The 18,259-nt window shown below is 36.2% G+C and overlaps 1 protein-coding gene across 2 annotated transcripts in view; it reads left to right on the top strand.

Annotated features, from left to right (window-relative positions):
• Positions 1-18,259, top strand: part of efna5b (ephrin-A5b) — an 81,955-nt gene that overhangs the window by 57,735 nt on the left and 5,961 nt on the right. Inside the window, exons 2-4 of one of the 2 annotated variants that reach the window (XM_060881620.1) lie at positions 7,881-8,173; positions 17,857-17,922; positions 18,162-18,242. In XM_060881620.1, coding sequence (XP_060737603.1) covers positions 7,881-8,173; positions 17,857-17,922; positions 18,162-18,242 — 440 coding nt within the window. The remainder of the gene's footprint in view (positions 1-7,880; positions 8,174-17,856; positions 17,923-18,161; positions 18,243-18,259) is intronic. The other variant, XM_060881621.1, reaches the window with a different exon arrangement.

Below are 18,259 nucleotides of genomic sequence, written 5' to 3'. Positions count from 1 at the left end.
CATGTCCTTGAAGGTTCATGTGGAAAAGATGTCAAATCACAGTCTTATTCCTCTGAACCGCTGGCTGCACTCTTTTCCATGGAAACTGACAAATTGTTATTTAGGTTTATTGATCTTGTTAAGTAAATACTTTAGAAACAATTTACTTGGACTGGCTCTGAAAGATCAGCTGAACTGGACTGCATACTTATCCATGTTAAAATATTTAAAAGCTTATCCTACACACAGAAATTCTTGCACTGCTTGAATGAAGAAACACAAGTAATCATGACAGTTATTCTCCAATGTTTAATCTCAGGCCTGCATTTTGCTTACGCATCTCTGTTTAGACAGTTTTAACTATCAGGACATGAGAAATATTTTGTGTAAACAGTTTAATAAAAGTATAAGGAAGTTTACACTTTGCAAACCATTTATCGTCATAGAGAAATAAACTCACTGACTTGTGAAAGCTGGAGGTAGACAGGAAAGAGGGAGACAGGTAGAAGGAACGAAGGAAAAGCTTAGAGAGCGGTATGTCTTCTCTGTTGGAGACTGAAGAATGACTTGTTGATTTTAATCCATGCCAAATGTGTTACGCTGCAGGGTTTTGCCTCCTCACTGACCTCAGTAAAATTATACATCAGAAGGACCACTAGTGGCCTGTTTAAACCAGACCCACCCCCCAGCCACTGTTTACCAGTTGTTTGCTCTGGCTCATAATGACCCATGCAGAATAAATTGTATGATGCAGAAAGAGGTAGGAGGAAGAAATCCCAGAGAGAAAAGGTAGATGGAGAGAAATAGAAGTGATAAAGAGACAAAAGGTGAGAACAAGTGTACCGTCTGAGCTGCAGGATCTTTAAACTCTCTGATGCATTGATTTGTCCTGGCGAAGGTTTGATGAATGAACCTCATTAACCTTTCTCCATCATAATGATAAGTAGTTAGGCAGATGTCTGATCTGTTTGTCTTGCCTAAGTCCATTTGCCCCTGACCTCTCTTAAATATTCTCCAAGGCCACCCACCTAATTTACACACACACACACACACACACACACACACACACACACACACACACACACACACACACACACATACATACACTCAAACACACACACATACATAATTTCTGCTGCTTTTGTTCAGTAAGCCGGATTCAGGTGACTTTTCAACCATCTCACTTGCTTATAGTTTATACAGTTTTAGGTGTCTTTGTGCTTTCACACTGATTAGTCCTTTAGCTGAGTCCTGATGATTTGTGTGAAACTGATAATTGATAAATATTTTCACACTGCACGTATTTAAACAAACCAAATAGCAAAACAATTAGAAAATGAGGAGACACAGTCATGGAAAAAATGAACAAATGAATAAATGCAACAGGACAATGATCCAAAGCACACCAGCAAATTCTCATCTGTATGACTAAAGAAGACAAATCAAAGTGTTGTAATGGCAGAGTCAAAGTCCAGATCGCAACCTATTGATATGCTGTGGCAGGCTCTTAAGGCAGCTGTGCATAAACGAATGCCGTAAAACTTAAAGAAGACGTAAAGAAGAGTGGGCCAAAATTTCTCTAGAAGGTTGTGAGCGACTGATAAACTCAGGCAGAAACATGTACTTCAAGTTATTCTTGCTTAAGGTTACTGTACTGCTACTGGTCTTCTGGATTGTTGGGTGTTAAGGGGGAAAAATTGATTTGAATTTTTCTATTCTATTCTATTCTATTCTATTCTAATTGGTTTCTCTTTAATCTTTTCAATGAATGCACTTTTTTACTTGGGACTGCAAAGTTTAGTCAACATAAATGGTTACGAACATTTGGAGTGGAATTTAATATTTTATATTTTATAAAAGAATATATAAAGTATATAACCATCATTGGCTAAACCAACAACAGAAGTAGTAATAATGTAAGAGTGCCTGGGCCTCTGGTTCTCCTGCCAATGAAATAATTCTGAAATAATTGCCATTATAGATATATTATATTTCATAGAAAGGCAGTAAAATATGTGTTGCAATTTAGTACTGTAATGAGAAACTGGTTAAGTTTAAGCTTGTTAAAATCGGCCTGTTAAGTTTAATAATGAGGCAGTGTCTACGTGATTTAGTACAGTTTAGATAGAAACAAGATCTGTTAACATCCACAAATTTCAAGTAACTTGTATTTTTTATTTAAAATACATTTAGTACCTATAAATTGTTAGTATTATTGGGAACAGGGAATAATCATTAGATTAGGAAAACATCAGTAAAGTAATAAGATGCCGATGGTTGCTCGTCAAAGTATGTCTTTTTAATATTGAATATAAAATAATGTTGAATCCCCCAAAAAAAAAAAATAAAAAAAATATGAAATGAAAAAATATGAAATGATATTTGTTACAGCTGTTTTGTCAAGGAAAATACTTGAAAAGTCATGTTTCTGGCCATAAAGGATACAGAAAGGAAACATAGAATATCAGTCAATGTACCATTGTTTCGAAATGCTACCTTTCTAAATTTGACTCAAAAGAGTAGTGACAGAGGTAACATTCTTTTCAGGAAATGGGAAAGTGTAGAAAAGGGCAGAGAGAAAAAGAAACACTCCAGTTACTCTGATAAAGAGACACATTTAGAGTCAGAGCCTCTCAAAGAGGTTAGCCAGTTGGGCTGTAAATGCTCAGATGTGACTTAGGATCAGGCTTGTGTAATCTGATGTAGGCCTTCTTTGCTTGTCAGAGCGTTATAGCTTAAGGTATTAGGGCTCCATTCTAGTATTGATCTTCTAATATCTTGGGCTGAGCAAAATGAAATGGGTGTGTATTCTCAAGGATGTACCCAGAGAAAGAGAAGTATAATCCTAGGCAAAAGAACCTCAGCTGGGGACAATCCACATTCAGCTCCACAGTGAGCTTTTGGGCTAATGGATCAATGTTTGATGGAGTCCTTTCTCCACGGTCATTGCTAATCCTCACTCCTAAAAGACTCCAACTTTTCAGAAGAAGAACATTTGATGAGAAGTATGACTAAATTTCTTGGGAAACCCATTGAAATTGCTGAAAGGAAAAACAAACCTAAGGAATAATGAGCTAAGCTTTAAAACTAGTCCAAGGACGACAAACAAAGAAACATTTCTGTTTCCATTCATGGTTTGAATAGTGTAAATATTGTTTGGTTCTAAAAGCTTCCAGTATCTGTAATGCTGTATTGGGCTCTGTGATGGTTGCACATGCACTGTTGTTGAACTTGTCCTAGAGGGGAAAACTGTTTGAAAACAACGGCTGCAGCCGTCAGGAAGAATGAGTCAGCATAAAACCTCCAGAGAAACATCAGTTTCGAATAGGGCAGTAGGAGATTTTACAAAAACTGTGGTTTTTTGTGATTTGGTGTGGCCTTTAGTTTACTATGTATTCACATTATCATGGCAGATCAGTATTAATTATAGCTACAAATTCTAAAATATTTGAGTTTCACTCATTCTGGTAGAAAACTGTGATTGTGAGCTACAGTGGTGTGGCATCTTTGTTTGCCACACTTTAAATGTTTCAGGTCATCAAACGAATTTAAATATTAGTCAAAGATAACACAAGTAAACACAACATGCAGTTATTAAATGAAGGTTTTTGTTATTAAGGGAAAACAAAATTCAAACCCACATGGCCCTGTGTGAAAAAGTGTTTGCCACTAAACCTAATAACTGGTTGGGCCACCCTTAGCATCAAGAACTGCAGTCAAGCGTTTGCGAAAACTTGCAGTGAGACTGTTACAGCGCTGTGGAGGAATTTTGGTCCACTCATCTTTGCAGAATTGTTGTAATTCAGCCACATTGGAGGGTTTTAGAGCATGAACTGCCTTTTTAAGGTCACAGCATCTCAATAGGATTCAGGTCAGGACTTTGACTTGGCCACTCCAAAGTCTTCATTTTGTTTTTCTTCAGCCATTCAGAGGTGGACTTGCTGGCGTGTTTTGGATCATTGTCCTGCTGTAGAACCCAATTTCGCTTCAGCTTGAGGTCACGAACAGATGGCCGCACATTGTTCTCCAGGAATTTTTGGTAGACAGCAGAATTCATGGTTTTATTTATCACAGCAAGTCTTCCAGGTCCTGAAGCAGCAAAACAGCCCCGGACCATCACACTACAACCACCATATTTTACTGTTGGCATGATGTTCTTTTTCTGAAATTCTGTGTTACTTTTATGCAAGATGTAATGGGACACACACCTTCCAAACTTTTGTCTCATCAGTCCACAGAGTATTTCCCCAAAACTCTTGGGGATCATCAAGATGTTTTCTGGCAAATCTGAGAGGAACCTTTATGTTCTTTTTGCTCAGCATTGGTTTTCGTCATGGAACTCTGACATGCAGACCATTTTTGCCCGTTCACTTTCTTATGGTGGAATCATGAACACTGACCTTAACTGAGACACGTGAGGCCTGCAGTTCTTTGGATGTTGTTGGATGATGTTTGTGGCATCTTGGATGAGTCATCGTTGCCCTCTTGGGGTAATTTTGTTCGGCTGGCCACTCCCGAGAAGGTTCTCCACTGTTCCATGTTTTCGGCATTTGTAGATAATGTCTCTCACTGTGGTTTGATGGAGTCCCAAAACTTTAGAGATGGCTTTATAACCATTTCCAGACTGATAGATTTCAATTACTTTCTTTCTAATTTGTTCCTGAATTTCTTTGGATCTCAGCATGTTGTGTAGCTTTTGAGGATCTTTTGGTCTACTTCACTTTGTCAGTCAGGTCTTATTTAAGTGATTTCTTCAGGTCTGGGTGTGGCAGTAATCAGGCCTGGGTGTGGCTAAAACCACAGTTATAACCACAGTTATAACCAACACTTTTTCACACAGTGGGTTTGGATTTTGTTTTCCCTTAATAATAAAGACCTTCATTTAAAAACTGCATGTTGTGTTTACTTGTTATATCTTTGACTAATATTTAAATTTGTTTGATGATCTGAAACATTAAAGTGTGCAAAAAAGTAAAAAAAATCAGGAAGGGGCAAAAACTTTTTCACACCACTGTATTTCCAGAAGAACATTTCATAATGCAGATCTTGCTGCTTCTCATACCACAAGGTTGTGTCCTAAACCACACAATAAATAGATGCCTTAGACAAAGAGGAGGAGGAAATATTAATAACTTGCAGTCACTTAGTCTAATTCCAATCAAGCTTCTCTGATAAGAATTTGTAGCAACCAACATGTATAAAATGGATAATATTGCAACATGTATTACAAATAGTTAGAGGAAATTTTTAGAGGAACGTTTTCTCACATGTTGTGAATGCTTCAACCACTAAAAAGAGACAGACTGGTCTCAATATGACCAGCATTTCTCTGTGAGTGTTTCAGTCCCATTTTGCCGGCAGAAGGGAGTCCACTGTATCAGGGTAACGGATTATAAGCAATCACACCTCTATTTTTCATCATAAAGAATCTCTCTCCTTCTTTCTGCTTTACTCTTTTTCTTTATGTCGCTCTTCTCACACTCATTACTACAGGCTGGCCAGGGCCAAGTGTCATTTTGGTGGCTGATGGGACTTCATTTAGAGAGAGCAGCAATCTCACTGGGCTGTGTAATTGTAATGGAAATGGGTCAATCAAGTCCCAGTGTGGTTGGCCGCCCCTCTCACCAATCCAACAGCCCCACAATGCTGCGACAGAGACAGACAAAAAAGGGATGTAGACCGAAATGAAAATAACAGGTTCCCTGTATTTTCAGTTCTTCGGGGGTTATAATAAGCTTGTAATAAATGTTCTAAACTTGGGCAAGCCTCTCTCTGATTACAGAGTACACAGTGTTTTGACTTAAAGCTTTGCCCCAACAGCTGTAGCATAACAAAGACATGTTAATAGCATCATTTGACAATTAGCCTCCTATCCTTTCTCAGTTTTTAATTACAGCCTTCTTATTGCTAATCGTCAGGAACCTTTCCTGCAGCTGGTGGAAGCTTGCTTTTAAAAATGAGAAAAGTCGCCAACCAACTTGTATTCAGTAGCAGGAATAGTTCTACTGCCAATCTGTCGAAGAAGCTTTCGCTGATTTATAGCCTCTGTTAATATTTCTCAATGTAGAAGATTGATTAAGCATAATGCTTCATTCACTAAAAGACATACAATTTTAGAATTGTTGATGCAGGCCAGACTGCTATGAGTCTTCAGTAAATGTTACCATTGGCTTGGCAAACATGCTGCAAGCTCTGAATTTCAATGTTTAAATTCTTTATTATTGCTTACATATATTTTTCATTAAAAACAATTAAAGGAAATCTGCTTTCTGTACCATATCTCTGACAGCAGAATAAATATTTAGCTATTAGAGTAAACAGGTCTGTTATCGTTCTCATAAAGTTCAAATAAAAGCTTGCAACATCAATGAATACAACCCTTGAATGATCACTAGCATAAAGTAAATGTCCAAGCACTGAGTTTTATTTTCTTGCCTAAAACAGAAAATTTAAAGCCTTTGTCTCTGTGCTACATTACTGAGGCATGAGAGATAGATATCTCTTATATTGGATATTGGTGTCTTTGTGATTACTTAGATAATAATATATAATAATAATAGTTTATACTGTATAAAGGTTTTAATGCATTTTGGCATGAATTACATTTAATCCATTGTCCACAATAAAGAGTATATTAGCAACACGTTGTAATTCCTCTTACTGGTTATTAGAAGTGAACTGAAGACCATGCTGTAGTTTGTCTCTTTATATTATGTTTGCATTGTATAAAACATCCTCCTCTCCTCACCTCCGTGTGATAGGAGGCAAAACCATGACGTCAATAACAGTGCTCACATCAAATTAAGTGATGAACTCACTGTGTTTCCTGCAACCATTCTTCAGCCACCTTAACCTTCACTCAACTCTTAAATGTGTTTCCTGGTTGCTGCAGTGAAAGGATCCTGCTTTAACTGCAGCACTATCAATTTAATGACATGGCACATCTTTAAATGTTTGACGTCACTGTGCATTTATAGGTTTCTAATGATATTTCTGTGTGTTGTGCAACATACTGTACTGCATACACACAGCCACAAGGTCTGTCCTTATATTAAAAAAATTAAATGTGCACTTTTCCATGGAAATAGCTTCTGTATAAACTGTCCTTCTCTTCTGTCTCCAAATAAATCATTTCTAACAATTATTATTATTATTATTATTATTATTATTATTATTATTATTATTATTATTATTATTATTATTATGTCTTAATGTTTTCTTTGACCAGTCCACAAAATACACAAGGGCAATGAGAGTAGTAGCCCTTGGAAATGTTGACGAAGCTAACAACTTCTTTTCTAAATACAAAGACATTATTTTTTATCTTTCCAATGTTTGATATGAGGCAGAACAAACTGAAAAAGTTAAATGCACCACTGGGTCATATACAAGAGCACAAGTCTTCAATTAAACGTTCCAGCCAGCTTCTGTTAGCTGATCAATCTAACAAGCAAAGCTGATCCACAGCTAATGATTTGACCTGCTGTTTTCTGTTTAAAAAAGTGTCCAGCTATACTAGATCTCTTGAGGTCAAGGTTATTAAAAAAGAGAACTGAAAAAACCTGAAATCAGCTGTGTTTGTCCAGAATAATGATTTAAAAGCCATACAAAGGGAGTTTAATAATGTTAATGAGTCGACCTATTGCCATCAGCACTTTTTTATTTTAATGAAAAAATGTAAATAAAATGATTGTAGACTCATTGCTTGATTTTCTCTCTGTACTCTGTATCTCAAAGCCATAGAATATAAAACCATAGAACATTTATGTCTCTCAGTTTCTTCACAGCCCTTCTCAAAGAGATAAAGTTGCTTGTTTGGAGAATTTTGACAGTCTCTTGCTGAGTACTGATCTGGAAATAGTAGAAGTCACAGCTTGTATTCATTTCTCTCTTTCTGGCAGGTTTTTCCGTGGAGACTACCACATCGACGTCTGTATAAACGACTACTTGGACGTCTACTGCCCACACTATGAGGACTCAGTGCCTGAGGAGAGGACAGAGCGCTATGTCCTCTACATGGTGAACTATGATGGCTACAGCACCTGTGATGACACAGCCAAAGGCTTTAAGCGCTGGGAGTGCAACAGGCCACACTCGCCCAACGGGCCGCTCAAGTTCTCTGAGAAGTTCCAGCTCTTTACACCCTTCTCTCTGGGCTTTGAGTTCCGGCCAGGACGAGAATATTATTATATATGTGAGTAAACTGTTGTTTTACTCTGTGACTTGATCTAAAAGTTCCTTTGACGGTTCATTTTTCAAACGCTTAAATGCACAGTTTGAACAAACCCGAGCACAGTTTATAAAGCAAGACTATAAAGGTTAAGGATACATTATAATAAAAATCTTGCCCTTTTGCTTGTGTGGAATATAATCATAATCATATCATTTGAATCTGGAAAAAACTAGTGTGGTCAATAAATTTGAAGCTGAGAAAGGTCACATAATTGAATATTTTCATGAGATGTTTAAGACTTCTTAACTCAGCTATCCAAATATACTGTAATTCAGGTAATGTTGCATGCATTACATTTATTTTAAAGCTTTTTAAATATAAATCAGAGATAGTAATTGCTATGCAATATATTTCTACAGGAGTTGCTCATAGCAGTGGGCTAATAGGTCTAAGTCTCATTGTTTAAATATAAAGTTATATTTTTCCATTTTTATTGCCTTTTTTTTTTAAAGAAGCATTCTTTTTTTTTTTTAAATGAAGTACAGCAGTACCACCAGAGTGATGAGAAAACACACAGAATGGTATGAGAGACACTGTATGTGCAATACTGTAGATTCAGATGATTATGCAGAGTGACACACCCCCTAGATTTGAGCTCCATTTGGGCTAATATCTTTTAGCTTGTTTCAGTGATGTTTCCATAATAAGTCATCAGCAGACACGCTGGCCAAACTTTCCCAAACCGAATGCAATTTATCACACAATTATAAGCAAAAAGCTGTTGTGTGCGTCTGGCCATTGAACATCTGCTGAGGCAAAATGGATATGAATCAGTACTATAAAATAATGAAAGAAAAGAAAATCTGAGCTGTTGGCTGAAGAACACATGTCCTTCACTGGTGAGATAAGCAATAATCTGGCTAAGCCTAATTAGTTTTCCCGTGCTTCTGCTTCTGTGTCCTGAGACGTCATTACAATCTGTATATATTACATACTTGACTGGTGAAGGCATGAAACCTGTCAAGCTCATCCTTCTTCTACAAAACCACTTTTCAGTACAGACTAAACATCTGTGAAAGATATTTGCTTTCTCTGACTGATTCACCTGTAGGTTTCTGTGTCTGCTACTTTTGCCTGAGGAGATTTTGCTTTATAGTCTCACTCTTGTTAAGTTAAAGTCGCCTTTAACTTATAATGCTTATAAATTACTAATTTGCTGGTCAACCCGGTAAAGTGCCCTTGAGTTTGAGAAAAGCATTATACAAATTAAACATTCTCATTATTATTATTACTACTAGTAGTAGGAGTAGTAGCAGTAATTTATGAAGATATTTTTTTAATTAATTAACACATGCTAAACATTTATAAATGCTTCAAGTGTGTTTTGTGTATATTAGTCCATATATTTTTTTCAGGAAGAAGTTGTTTTGTACATAGTTCTCATAAGGAGATTTGAAAACTTTCCCCCAGCTTCGTCTGTCAAGCTTCACACGTTGCATTCTCTCATCATCAGAGATGGGGGACTCGAGTCATATGACTTGACTCGAGTCGGACTTAAGTCACAAATTTGAGACTTGAGACTTGCTTGACAAATATTAAAAAAGACTCGACTTGACTTTGACTTGACATTCATGACTTGAGACTTGACTCGGACTTGAGTTAAATGACTCGAAATAACTTGTTTTTCGTTTTTGTTTGATCTTTTTTGTCTATTTTGTTTTTAAATCTGTTTTTAAACGCACGCAAAAGCGTAATCTAACCACGTGACGCAGCAGGCAAGCAGAGGGAGCGCGCGCACTAACTAATAAACCTTAACAGTCGTGACGAAACATGGAAGGCGCCACACCAAAAATAATTAAGTTCGGGTACCGGGATTTTGTGCAAGATGAGAAGAGAAGAACAGCAGAATGCGACCACATCGCTCACAATTGAATGGCAAAGTTCTATCAAATTACATTTTTGCAAGTGCAATGTAGTGTAAATGGTTGGTCACTGTTTATGTGGAAATGTCAGCTTTTTTGCAATAGCACTTATAATTGGTCTTCAGTGTTAGGCTTTGTGTGAAAAGCGTATGGATCGTTTATGGGGATGCACATATATATATAAAAAACATAAATTATAAATATAAAAATAAAAAACTTCAGAGTTGCAAGCAGTCATATTCTTGTCTCGCATGCACACGCAAACACACACACGCACACACATTCAATTTAAAGGGATAGTTCACCCAAAAATAAAAAAAATTCTTTTATACAAACCATTCATGAGCCCCATTCACTTCCATAGTATTATTTTTCCCACTATGGAAGTGAATGGGGCTCATGAATGGTTTGGTTACAAACATTCCTCAAAATATCTACTTGTGTGTTCATCAAAACAAATTTATACAGGTTTGTAACATCATGAGGATGAGAAAAAGATGATAGAATTTTCATTTTTAGGTGAACTATTCCTTTAATATTAATAAATTACACTCACTCCAATCATCTCTCTCTCTCTCTCTCTCTCTCTCTCTCTCTCTCTCTCTCTCCAATAGTTAATTCACTTCAAGGTTTGTGGGAGTCAATAATTTACGTTTTTTGATTGATGTGATTGATTGTTGTTGTTATTCTGTTGTTAAAAAGGAAGGATCTAATTTAAGGATGTGTTTATGTCCCATTAAAAGGGAATGCCTGTTCAAAAAAATGCCATTTGGTTGCATAGAAACCATTGTACTTTTTTATATATAAATACTTTTCCATGGTCTTCTGCCATGTTTGAGGCATACTGAAACTTTTCATGCTTTTACGTTGGCCTTATTTCAGTTACATTTACATCTTATTCTTTGTAGTTTTGATTTTTATTCATTTTTAGATTTTTTATTGTATTTACAACTCACCTGTATGTGGACACCTTTTAAAAATAAATGCATATAATCATTTTTGTTGCAAATAAAACTCATAGTCCATAAATACTGTAGATTTAACTTTGTTTAATATATACATTTAGTTAAATTATCAAACATCTGTATGACTTGCCAGTGACTTGCTTGACTCAAGCTACGACTTGACTTGCTTGACATAAAGCAGTGACTTGACTTGACTTGACTCTCACAAAAAATGACTCGGACTTGCTTGAGACTTGAAGGATAAGACTTGAGACTTACTTGTGACTTGCATATGTGTGACTTACTCCACCTCTGCTCATCATGTCCACATAAGTCTCCACAGGCTTCTCTACATTCTACATGCCAGAGGGTGTATTGGCAACTCTAAATTATCCCTAGTTGTGAGTGAGTGTGTGGATGCAAACATGCATGGTGTCCTACGATGGATTGCTTTCCCATCCAGGGTATAATTCCTCCTTTAAGGTACACCACACTGACCATGCTAAACCATGCTAAGTGACCCCTAGTTGACTTTAATAAGATACTGGCAAAAATTCACTGTGTTGTTTCTTCATAATGACACTACAGCCAGGCCTTTAGTTTTATATGGCCCAAATCCTAGGTTTGCATAAATTCAGGGTAACGTTGAACCAGAGTGGCTGTGACTGGTGTTTTTTATACTAAAGTGATTTGGCTTTTTTGTGAGACCAAGTGTACAGTTCAGAAAGATGCACATTCTTTAGGTTCTTTGTTTGTATGCCTGCTTATTGTTTCTTTGGCTTCTGACTGGAGAGCTAAAGCAACTATATCAGGCAGATATAATCATCCCTTTAATTCATGTGAATTTTTTAGGCACTCTCGTGTGTTAATCTGATGACAAACTGCCACAGATATTGCGACTCAATTAGAACTCAGTCCAACAATGAAAATTAAAACATCACATTTTGGCTTTCCAGATGGAAAAATGGCCCTTTTTGTTGTACTCTTCCCAGGTTCAGCAGGAGTGAGCTTGATTTGTAGACTTTTTGATAGGGTTTAGGGAGAGGAGACAGAGTTCCGTTGTCGTCTCCTTGAGAAGCACAAGCAGGTTGATCAAGGAAAGCAGAGCCAGGGCTGGAATCAAATTGAGGCTATAATTCTTCTTTTTGTGTGTGTTGGCCATGACTCTGGGTCTGGAGAAGGTAAATTGTCTATCAAAAAAAAAAGGATGCTGTGCTGGAGTAGACAAAGTTTTTTTTTCATCTGGGACAAACAGCATTTACTTTTCTTTTTACTTTTTTTTTTCATAAACTCCTGCCTCTCTGTTCTGTACAGGCTTGAAAAGCCAGGGTACAGATGCTAACTTTACAACCTGGAGGACAACAGAGGAAGCTATTTAATGCTGCACACATCTGCAAGTAATTTAAAAGAATTCAGTCCAAGATCTCTGAGTTTTGTGTGTGTGTGTGTATGTGTGTGTGTGTGTGTGTGTGTGGGATGAGAAATCTGGGTGTAAACCTTTGGGGTCAAAGGTCGGGACATGTTGACAGGTCATGTGAACCCCCACTTTGAAAAGCTTGAGGCAGCATCTTTTTCTTATATTGTGAATCTGAAAATAGATTTTAATCTCAGAAGGTCTGTAAATCCAATATTAGAGGAGCTCCTAGGAGAGAGTTAGAAAAATAATTAATCACATTTTTATGGTGTGAATAGAATGAGAAATGTGTATAGTCTCCTCTGTGGTGGTGAAGGTCTTTATATATGATTGATAATATTTGTGGTAGAGTTGGCATGGTAACACAGAAGTTCAGTAAAAAAGAGCATGTACATCTGTTAAACGTGACCGTGGACATTTAGGTTTTGTATTTTTTACAGGGATAGATTGAGTGTTGAACCTAATCCAACTGTACAAATGACAGGCTAATCATTTGTATGAATGGAATCTCTTTTCAACGTTTTTCTTCCCATTGTACTCTTACTTTCGGTTGTGCAACCTTTGATCTCTTTGTTTTCTGTAGTATGTTGCTTAGAAAAGCATAAATGTTCACATTGCATCAGGCATTTTCATTGAGTTCAGTTTAACTTTATTCTCATTATTTTTATACACAGGTGCAGAGGTTAACAAAAACACTTTCTTGGGTTAGCGCAGTATGTGTAAACAGTGCAATTAACAACCGAAGATAGAGTACAAATAACTAGACCATAAAAGAAACAAAGAACATTACATTTAATATAGACCGGATCTACAGAAATGACAGAAACTATTTAATAATAAAGAATCCAATGTAAAAAAAAAAGAAAAAAAGGGAAATTTTTTTGGCTATTGTTCAGTTTCCTAAGAAGACCTTCAGATGACCTTTAGAAAAATCCTCACAGATAAACTCCCAGGACATGCCAGTGGGTCCAAACATAACATTCCTGAGTCATGTAAATACACTCCATTTCTATTAGTTTCATGGTACTTACAGAAGACTTTGACACAGCTCTTGCCAGACAAGGTTTTACTGCAAATGTCACCAATCTTCTGGCTGTCTGCACACACAATATTGTCCGTGCAAAACACAAAAGCCGTTAAATTATTTCAACAGCTAATATAAAGCATGGATTTAATTCAATTAGATGCACAAATGTTCAGTTTTAATTAGTGATAAGAGCTCAGATCAGCATGCAATACACAGCAGGGCTGCTACATGTATAAAAGGAATATTTATAGATAGAGACCAATGTAGACTTTTTAATATTGTATATATTTATGATGTTATGATTTTTTAATAAAAAAATAAACTTTTTCTGCATGGGATAATATAAGAGCAAAAGGGCATAGGAGGCCCTTGTTTGCTAGGACATTTTCCAGATTCCTTGCTGTATAACCTAAAATCCTGAGGTTTTTCTCCTTGCTTTTGCATTTATTTTCATTTTAAACTATTGTGAAAAGTGGTAAGCGGTATTAGAGCATCATAGAGAAACTTCTGAACTGCTGGGTTTAAAATTGAGCTTTGGTCAGACTGCCAATTGCCAAGAAAGACATTTAGTGAAAGTGACAGGATGACTGTGAGTTCAAATCCCAGCACTGCCAGAAAACCACTATTGGATACTGTACGTGAACAAAGATCTTAACACTTTATCTTTTCAGCTGTACATTGCATTGGAATTCTTAGTCATCTTGTGTTTAAATGTTAGAAGCAGTTTGGCAGAAGTGACATCCATCTACAGATCTGCATATTGAAAGAACAGTTTAAGTCTTAGAAGCCATTGCTTCATCACGTATACATTGCTTCATCACGTATACATTACAGCACACAGAAATTCTTTCTTCACATATAACTTTGGTGGTTGAGGTCAGAGTGCAGTCAGCCATGATACAGCAGCCCAGGAGCGGTGAGGGTTAAGGGCCTTACTCAGGGGTCCAGCAGTGGCAGCATGGCAGTACTGGGGCTTGAAACCTGATCCTCTGATCAACAACCCAGAGCCTTAACTACTTGGGCTGTATCACCAGTTAAACACAGATTAAAACCAATGAATAGTCATTTACGTCTTACACACTTGTGCTCTTACACACATTTAGACACCTTTATTCACCTCCAGTGTCCTGACGTGTCCTGTCCTCATTGTACAGCCAGATAAGATTATGTTTATGTTTACATTCATGTCATTTGGTCGATGCTTTTATCCAGAGCGACTTACAAATTAACTCATTATTTTATACATCTGGAATCTAAGGAGTGCTCTGGTTGTCATTTAAAAGTTTGACTAGATTTTGTTTAGTTGTAACTAATAAAAAATATGATAATGATGATTATAAAATATATAGTAGTCTAATACACAGTCTAATAACTAGTCATACTTTGTTTTTAACATTTTTAGCATTTCTGTCTAAAAGGAAAGAAAATAAACAAGGAAAAAATATAAGGGAATTGAGAAATTCTTTCTATTCATTCTTTAATGAATAGAGCAACTCTTTTTTTATTAGAACAAGATCTCTAGATCTCTCACAAAAGCCCAAAGTGTTAATAACTCTAACTAGGCACTTGTAGCACACTATGTCTTCCTGGCCTTCCAAATCACCTGATATTATCTGTGGATAATTTTGCGTCTTTCCCCAGTCTGTTCTCTCAGCATCATCCGTGTTGTGTGAATGAATGTGTGAATTGTTTGTGAATTGTGTGTGTGGGTGTGTTTGGTGCCCAGTGTTCCCGGGATTGGCTCCAAAACCTCTGTGAATCTGACCAGGATTAAAGCAGTTTCTAAAGATGAATGACTTAATACAAGCACAATTTATGAGTCTTTATTTAAAGGCTTAAGAGGTTTACCTTGGCTTTATAAAGCATTCATTCAGTTTTGTTAGGATAGCAAAGAGACCAGTTATTACTGTACGTTGTACAAATATTTAGGTCTGTTTATTTAATTGCTGATCTTGTGTGCTCTGTAACAATAACAGTGATTAAAGTGTAATTAAACATACTGAACTCTCCATGTTTTAAAAACCTTGACAAGTATTTTATGTGAATATTCTGTTTGAACACAATTTCATGTTTAGTTCTTTATTTTTTTCTGACACCATATATTTTATTTAACTGATACCTTGTACTTTATTATATCCTTTGTTTGCAGTGTACAGGTGGTGTGGGGAAAAGGCATCCATGGGATCTGTTTCAGAGAATGTAAAGTCTTGCATCCTTAGGACTGAGAGCTAGATAGCTGAAAAAGAGAAACAGTGAGAGAAAAAGATCCAAATGCCATTAATGTCTCTTGCTCTCACACTTATTCACTTTATATACCGTAAACTCTGAGCTGTATACCATGTGAGCATTTAACTTAACCTTTGAAATTCATTCAAGCCTGTAACCTGTAAGTCCATCTTTCTCTGTTTCTCACACATGCTCTACTCTTTGACTGTTTTTTTCCAACCACATAATGATTTAGAAGAACAGAAGGGGTTAAACAGGGACACAAGAAGTGAAAATGATCTCAATTTTTCAAGATGTTATCAGGCTGGACTCTTGTAGCTGCTAGCTGCATTTTTAATGTGTCTGCCTGTGCCTGTTCTATTCATAATACTAAATAAAAGGTCAGAGTAATTAGCATGCTTTTACCTCCCGTCCTCATATCCCCAACCTCCCAATGGATGCTTGTTATTGTGGTCTTCGTGGACTAGATGTAAATGGGGTTGAGCTCTGGGAATTTGATTCTTTGCTTGCTTTTTTTTTTTGAGAATAGATCATTTTGTGTTTTTACACTTTTTTTGACAGGCGAGCATGGATTTAGAGGGGACCAATTAGGACCTCATTTGCACAGAACCCAGAATTTTGTCAAATATTTCTGTGAATGTTTCTGTCACTGAAAAGGGCATTTTAGAAGTGACACTGTTTTTGTTTAAATTTGGGAAGTATTAAAGTTACAGGAAATAGTAGACTATACTGATTTCACTCTAATTGGAGATGCAATCTGGGATAAATATTATAGAAGATATATATTTTACTAGTTATGGAATTTATATTTAAAGTTCTCAAGCATAGCCGTTGCATTGATTACGCATTATAAACATAAAAAATGGTGTTCGTTTTATTTATCTATGCATTAATTGATTTTTAAGATTTAAAGTGTTTATTGTCATATGTACAGTAAGGAAGCAATATAATACCCAGTACAATGAAATTCTTTGCTGTCCACAGTGAATGCCTGACAAGTACAAAAAAAAAGAAACTAATAAAAATTTAAATTAAGTAACAAATCAAACACACATAAATACAAATATAGCTTAAAATAAAAGAAACTATGCAGCAGATATAATATGTAAATATATATAATGTATACTGTTATGTACAAGTGTACAATGTTGACTTAAAATGTATATACTGTATATACTGAATATGGTAATAGCAGCAGTAGTAACATTAACAATGTGCAAATTAAATGCAACTGTGGATAATGATAGAAATGGCATTAAAATTAACAGTATGCAATGAGAGATTAGTTTGGTAATAATTAAATTGAATTAATCTGTGATTAGATATTTAGTTAGGTGCCCTGTAACACCAACATTAACCAAAAATAGTGTCTAGTATTAGATCACAGATGACAGGAGAATATCCTTTTTTTTTTTTTTTACCAGCAGGCACCCCAAATTCATACCCTTCAGATTCCACAGGAAAGGGGCAATTTCCTGAATGAGACCACAAACTATGGTCAGATGAATGAGGGATGGGCTGTGGGCTGGTGTGGTTGTTGCTAACTATTAAAAGAAGAGAAATGGAAACCTCATTCTCACTTGCATTTTCAGGTGCTGGTAGAGACCTGTGTAAGGACTGAACCAATGTTTGTACCACTAAAACTCTGCCCTCTCTTTTCTTCTAGGTTAAATGATATTATTTAATTCATTATTAGCTTCTGTGGAGAATCTTACCAGAAACTAAAGTGGCTAAATATTTTCTACACACGTCTAATGTTACAGTTTACTTGTCGTAATGGTGACTAGCTTTGTATTACTTTGCATTAAGAAGAAATAAAAACGGTTAAAGGAATTAGTAGAGTGAGGTCTATACAGTTGAGATCATTATCTATTACTAAAAATAATGTTGGCAATTCAGGTTTTCTTTATAAGATTAACATATACTGTACTGTTTACTATATATGCACAGTGTTTATCGTATGTTGTTTTGAAACCATGTTTCATGGTTAATTTTTTGCTAAACTTCACCGGCAATAGTCCGAGAGGTTGATAAGCCTCTGGCACATATTTAAATACTTGCGCTACAATTTTGCTCTGAATATAACTAAACCGAAATAAATTTGTTTGATATGAGATGATTGAAATGTCAGAATTTAAGTGAATTTGTGTGTGTGTGTTTGTGTGTTGCAGCATCCATGGTTACAGAGAGCGGAAAAAAAGGTTGTCTTAAGCTGAAAGTTTTTGTCAGACCAGCAAGTAAGTGCCACAGTTACATGAAACAGTGTTGACTAAAGGTATTTATGGCAAATGCTTACCCTGACTTCTCACAGCAAATTGTCTATTTAAGGTTAAACTATTACTTTGTACATAATGGCAGTGGCTTGCATCACAGTGTTTGTTTTCCCTGAGTTCTTCTTTGGTGGGCTGGGAGAGGCATCTTGGGGTCGCTAACATGTTTGGCTTCTAATGTTTTTCTTACCTCTTCTGTTTTCTAGACAGCTGCGTGAAAATCATAGGTGTTCATGATCGAGTGTTTGATGTTAATGACAAAGTAGACAATTCATTAGAGCCAAGAGGTTAGTATGGCTTGGTT

The sequence above is a fragment of the Tachysurus vachellii genome, chromosome 11, assembly GCF_030014155.1.
Source record: "Tachysurus vachellii isolate PV-2020 chromosome 11, HZAU_Pvac_v1, whole genome shotgun sequence".
In the NCBI taxonomy this organism is placed as follows: Eukaryota; Metazoa; Chordata; class Actinopteri; order Siluriformes; family Bagridae; genus Tachysurus; species Tachysurus vachellii.
The sequence above is the reverse complement of the archived record's forward strand: the minus strand, read 5'-3'. Positions and strand labels throughout refer to the sequence as shown.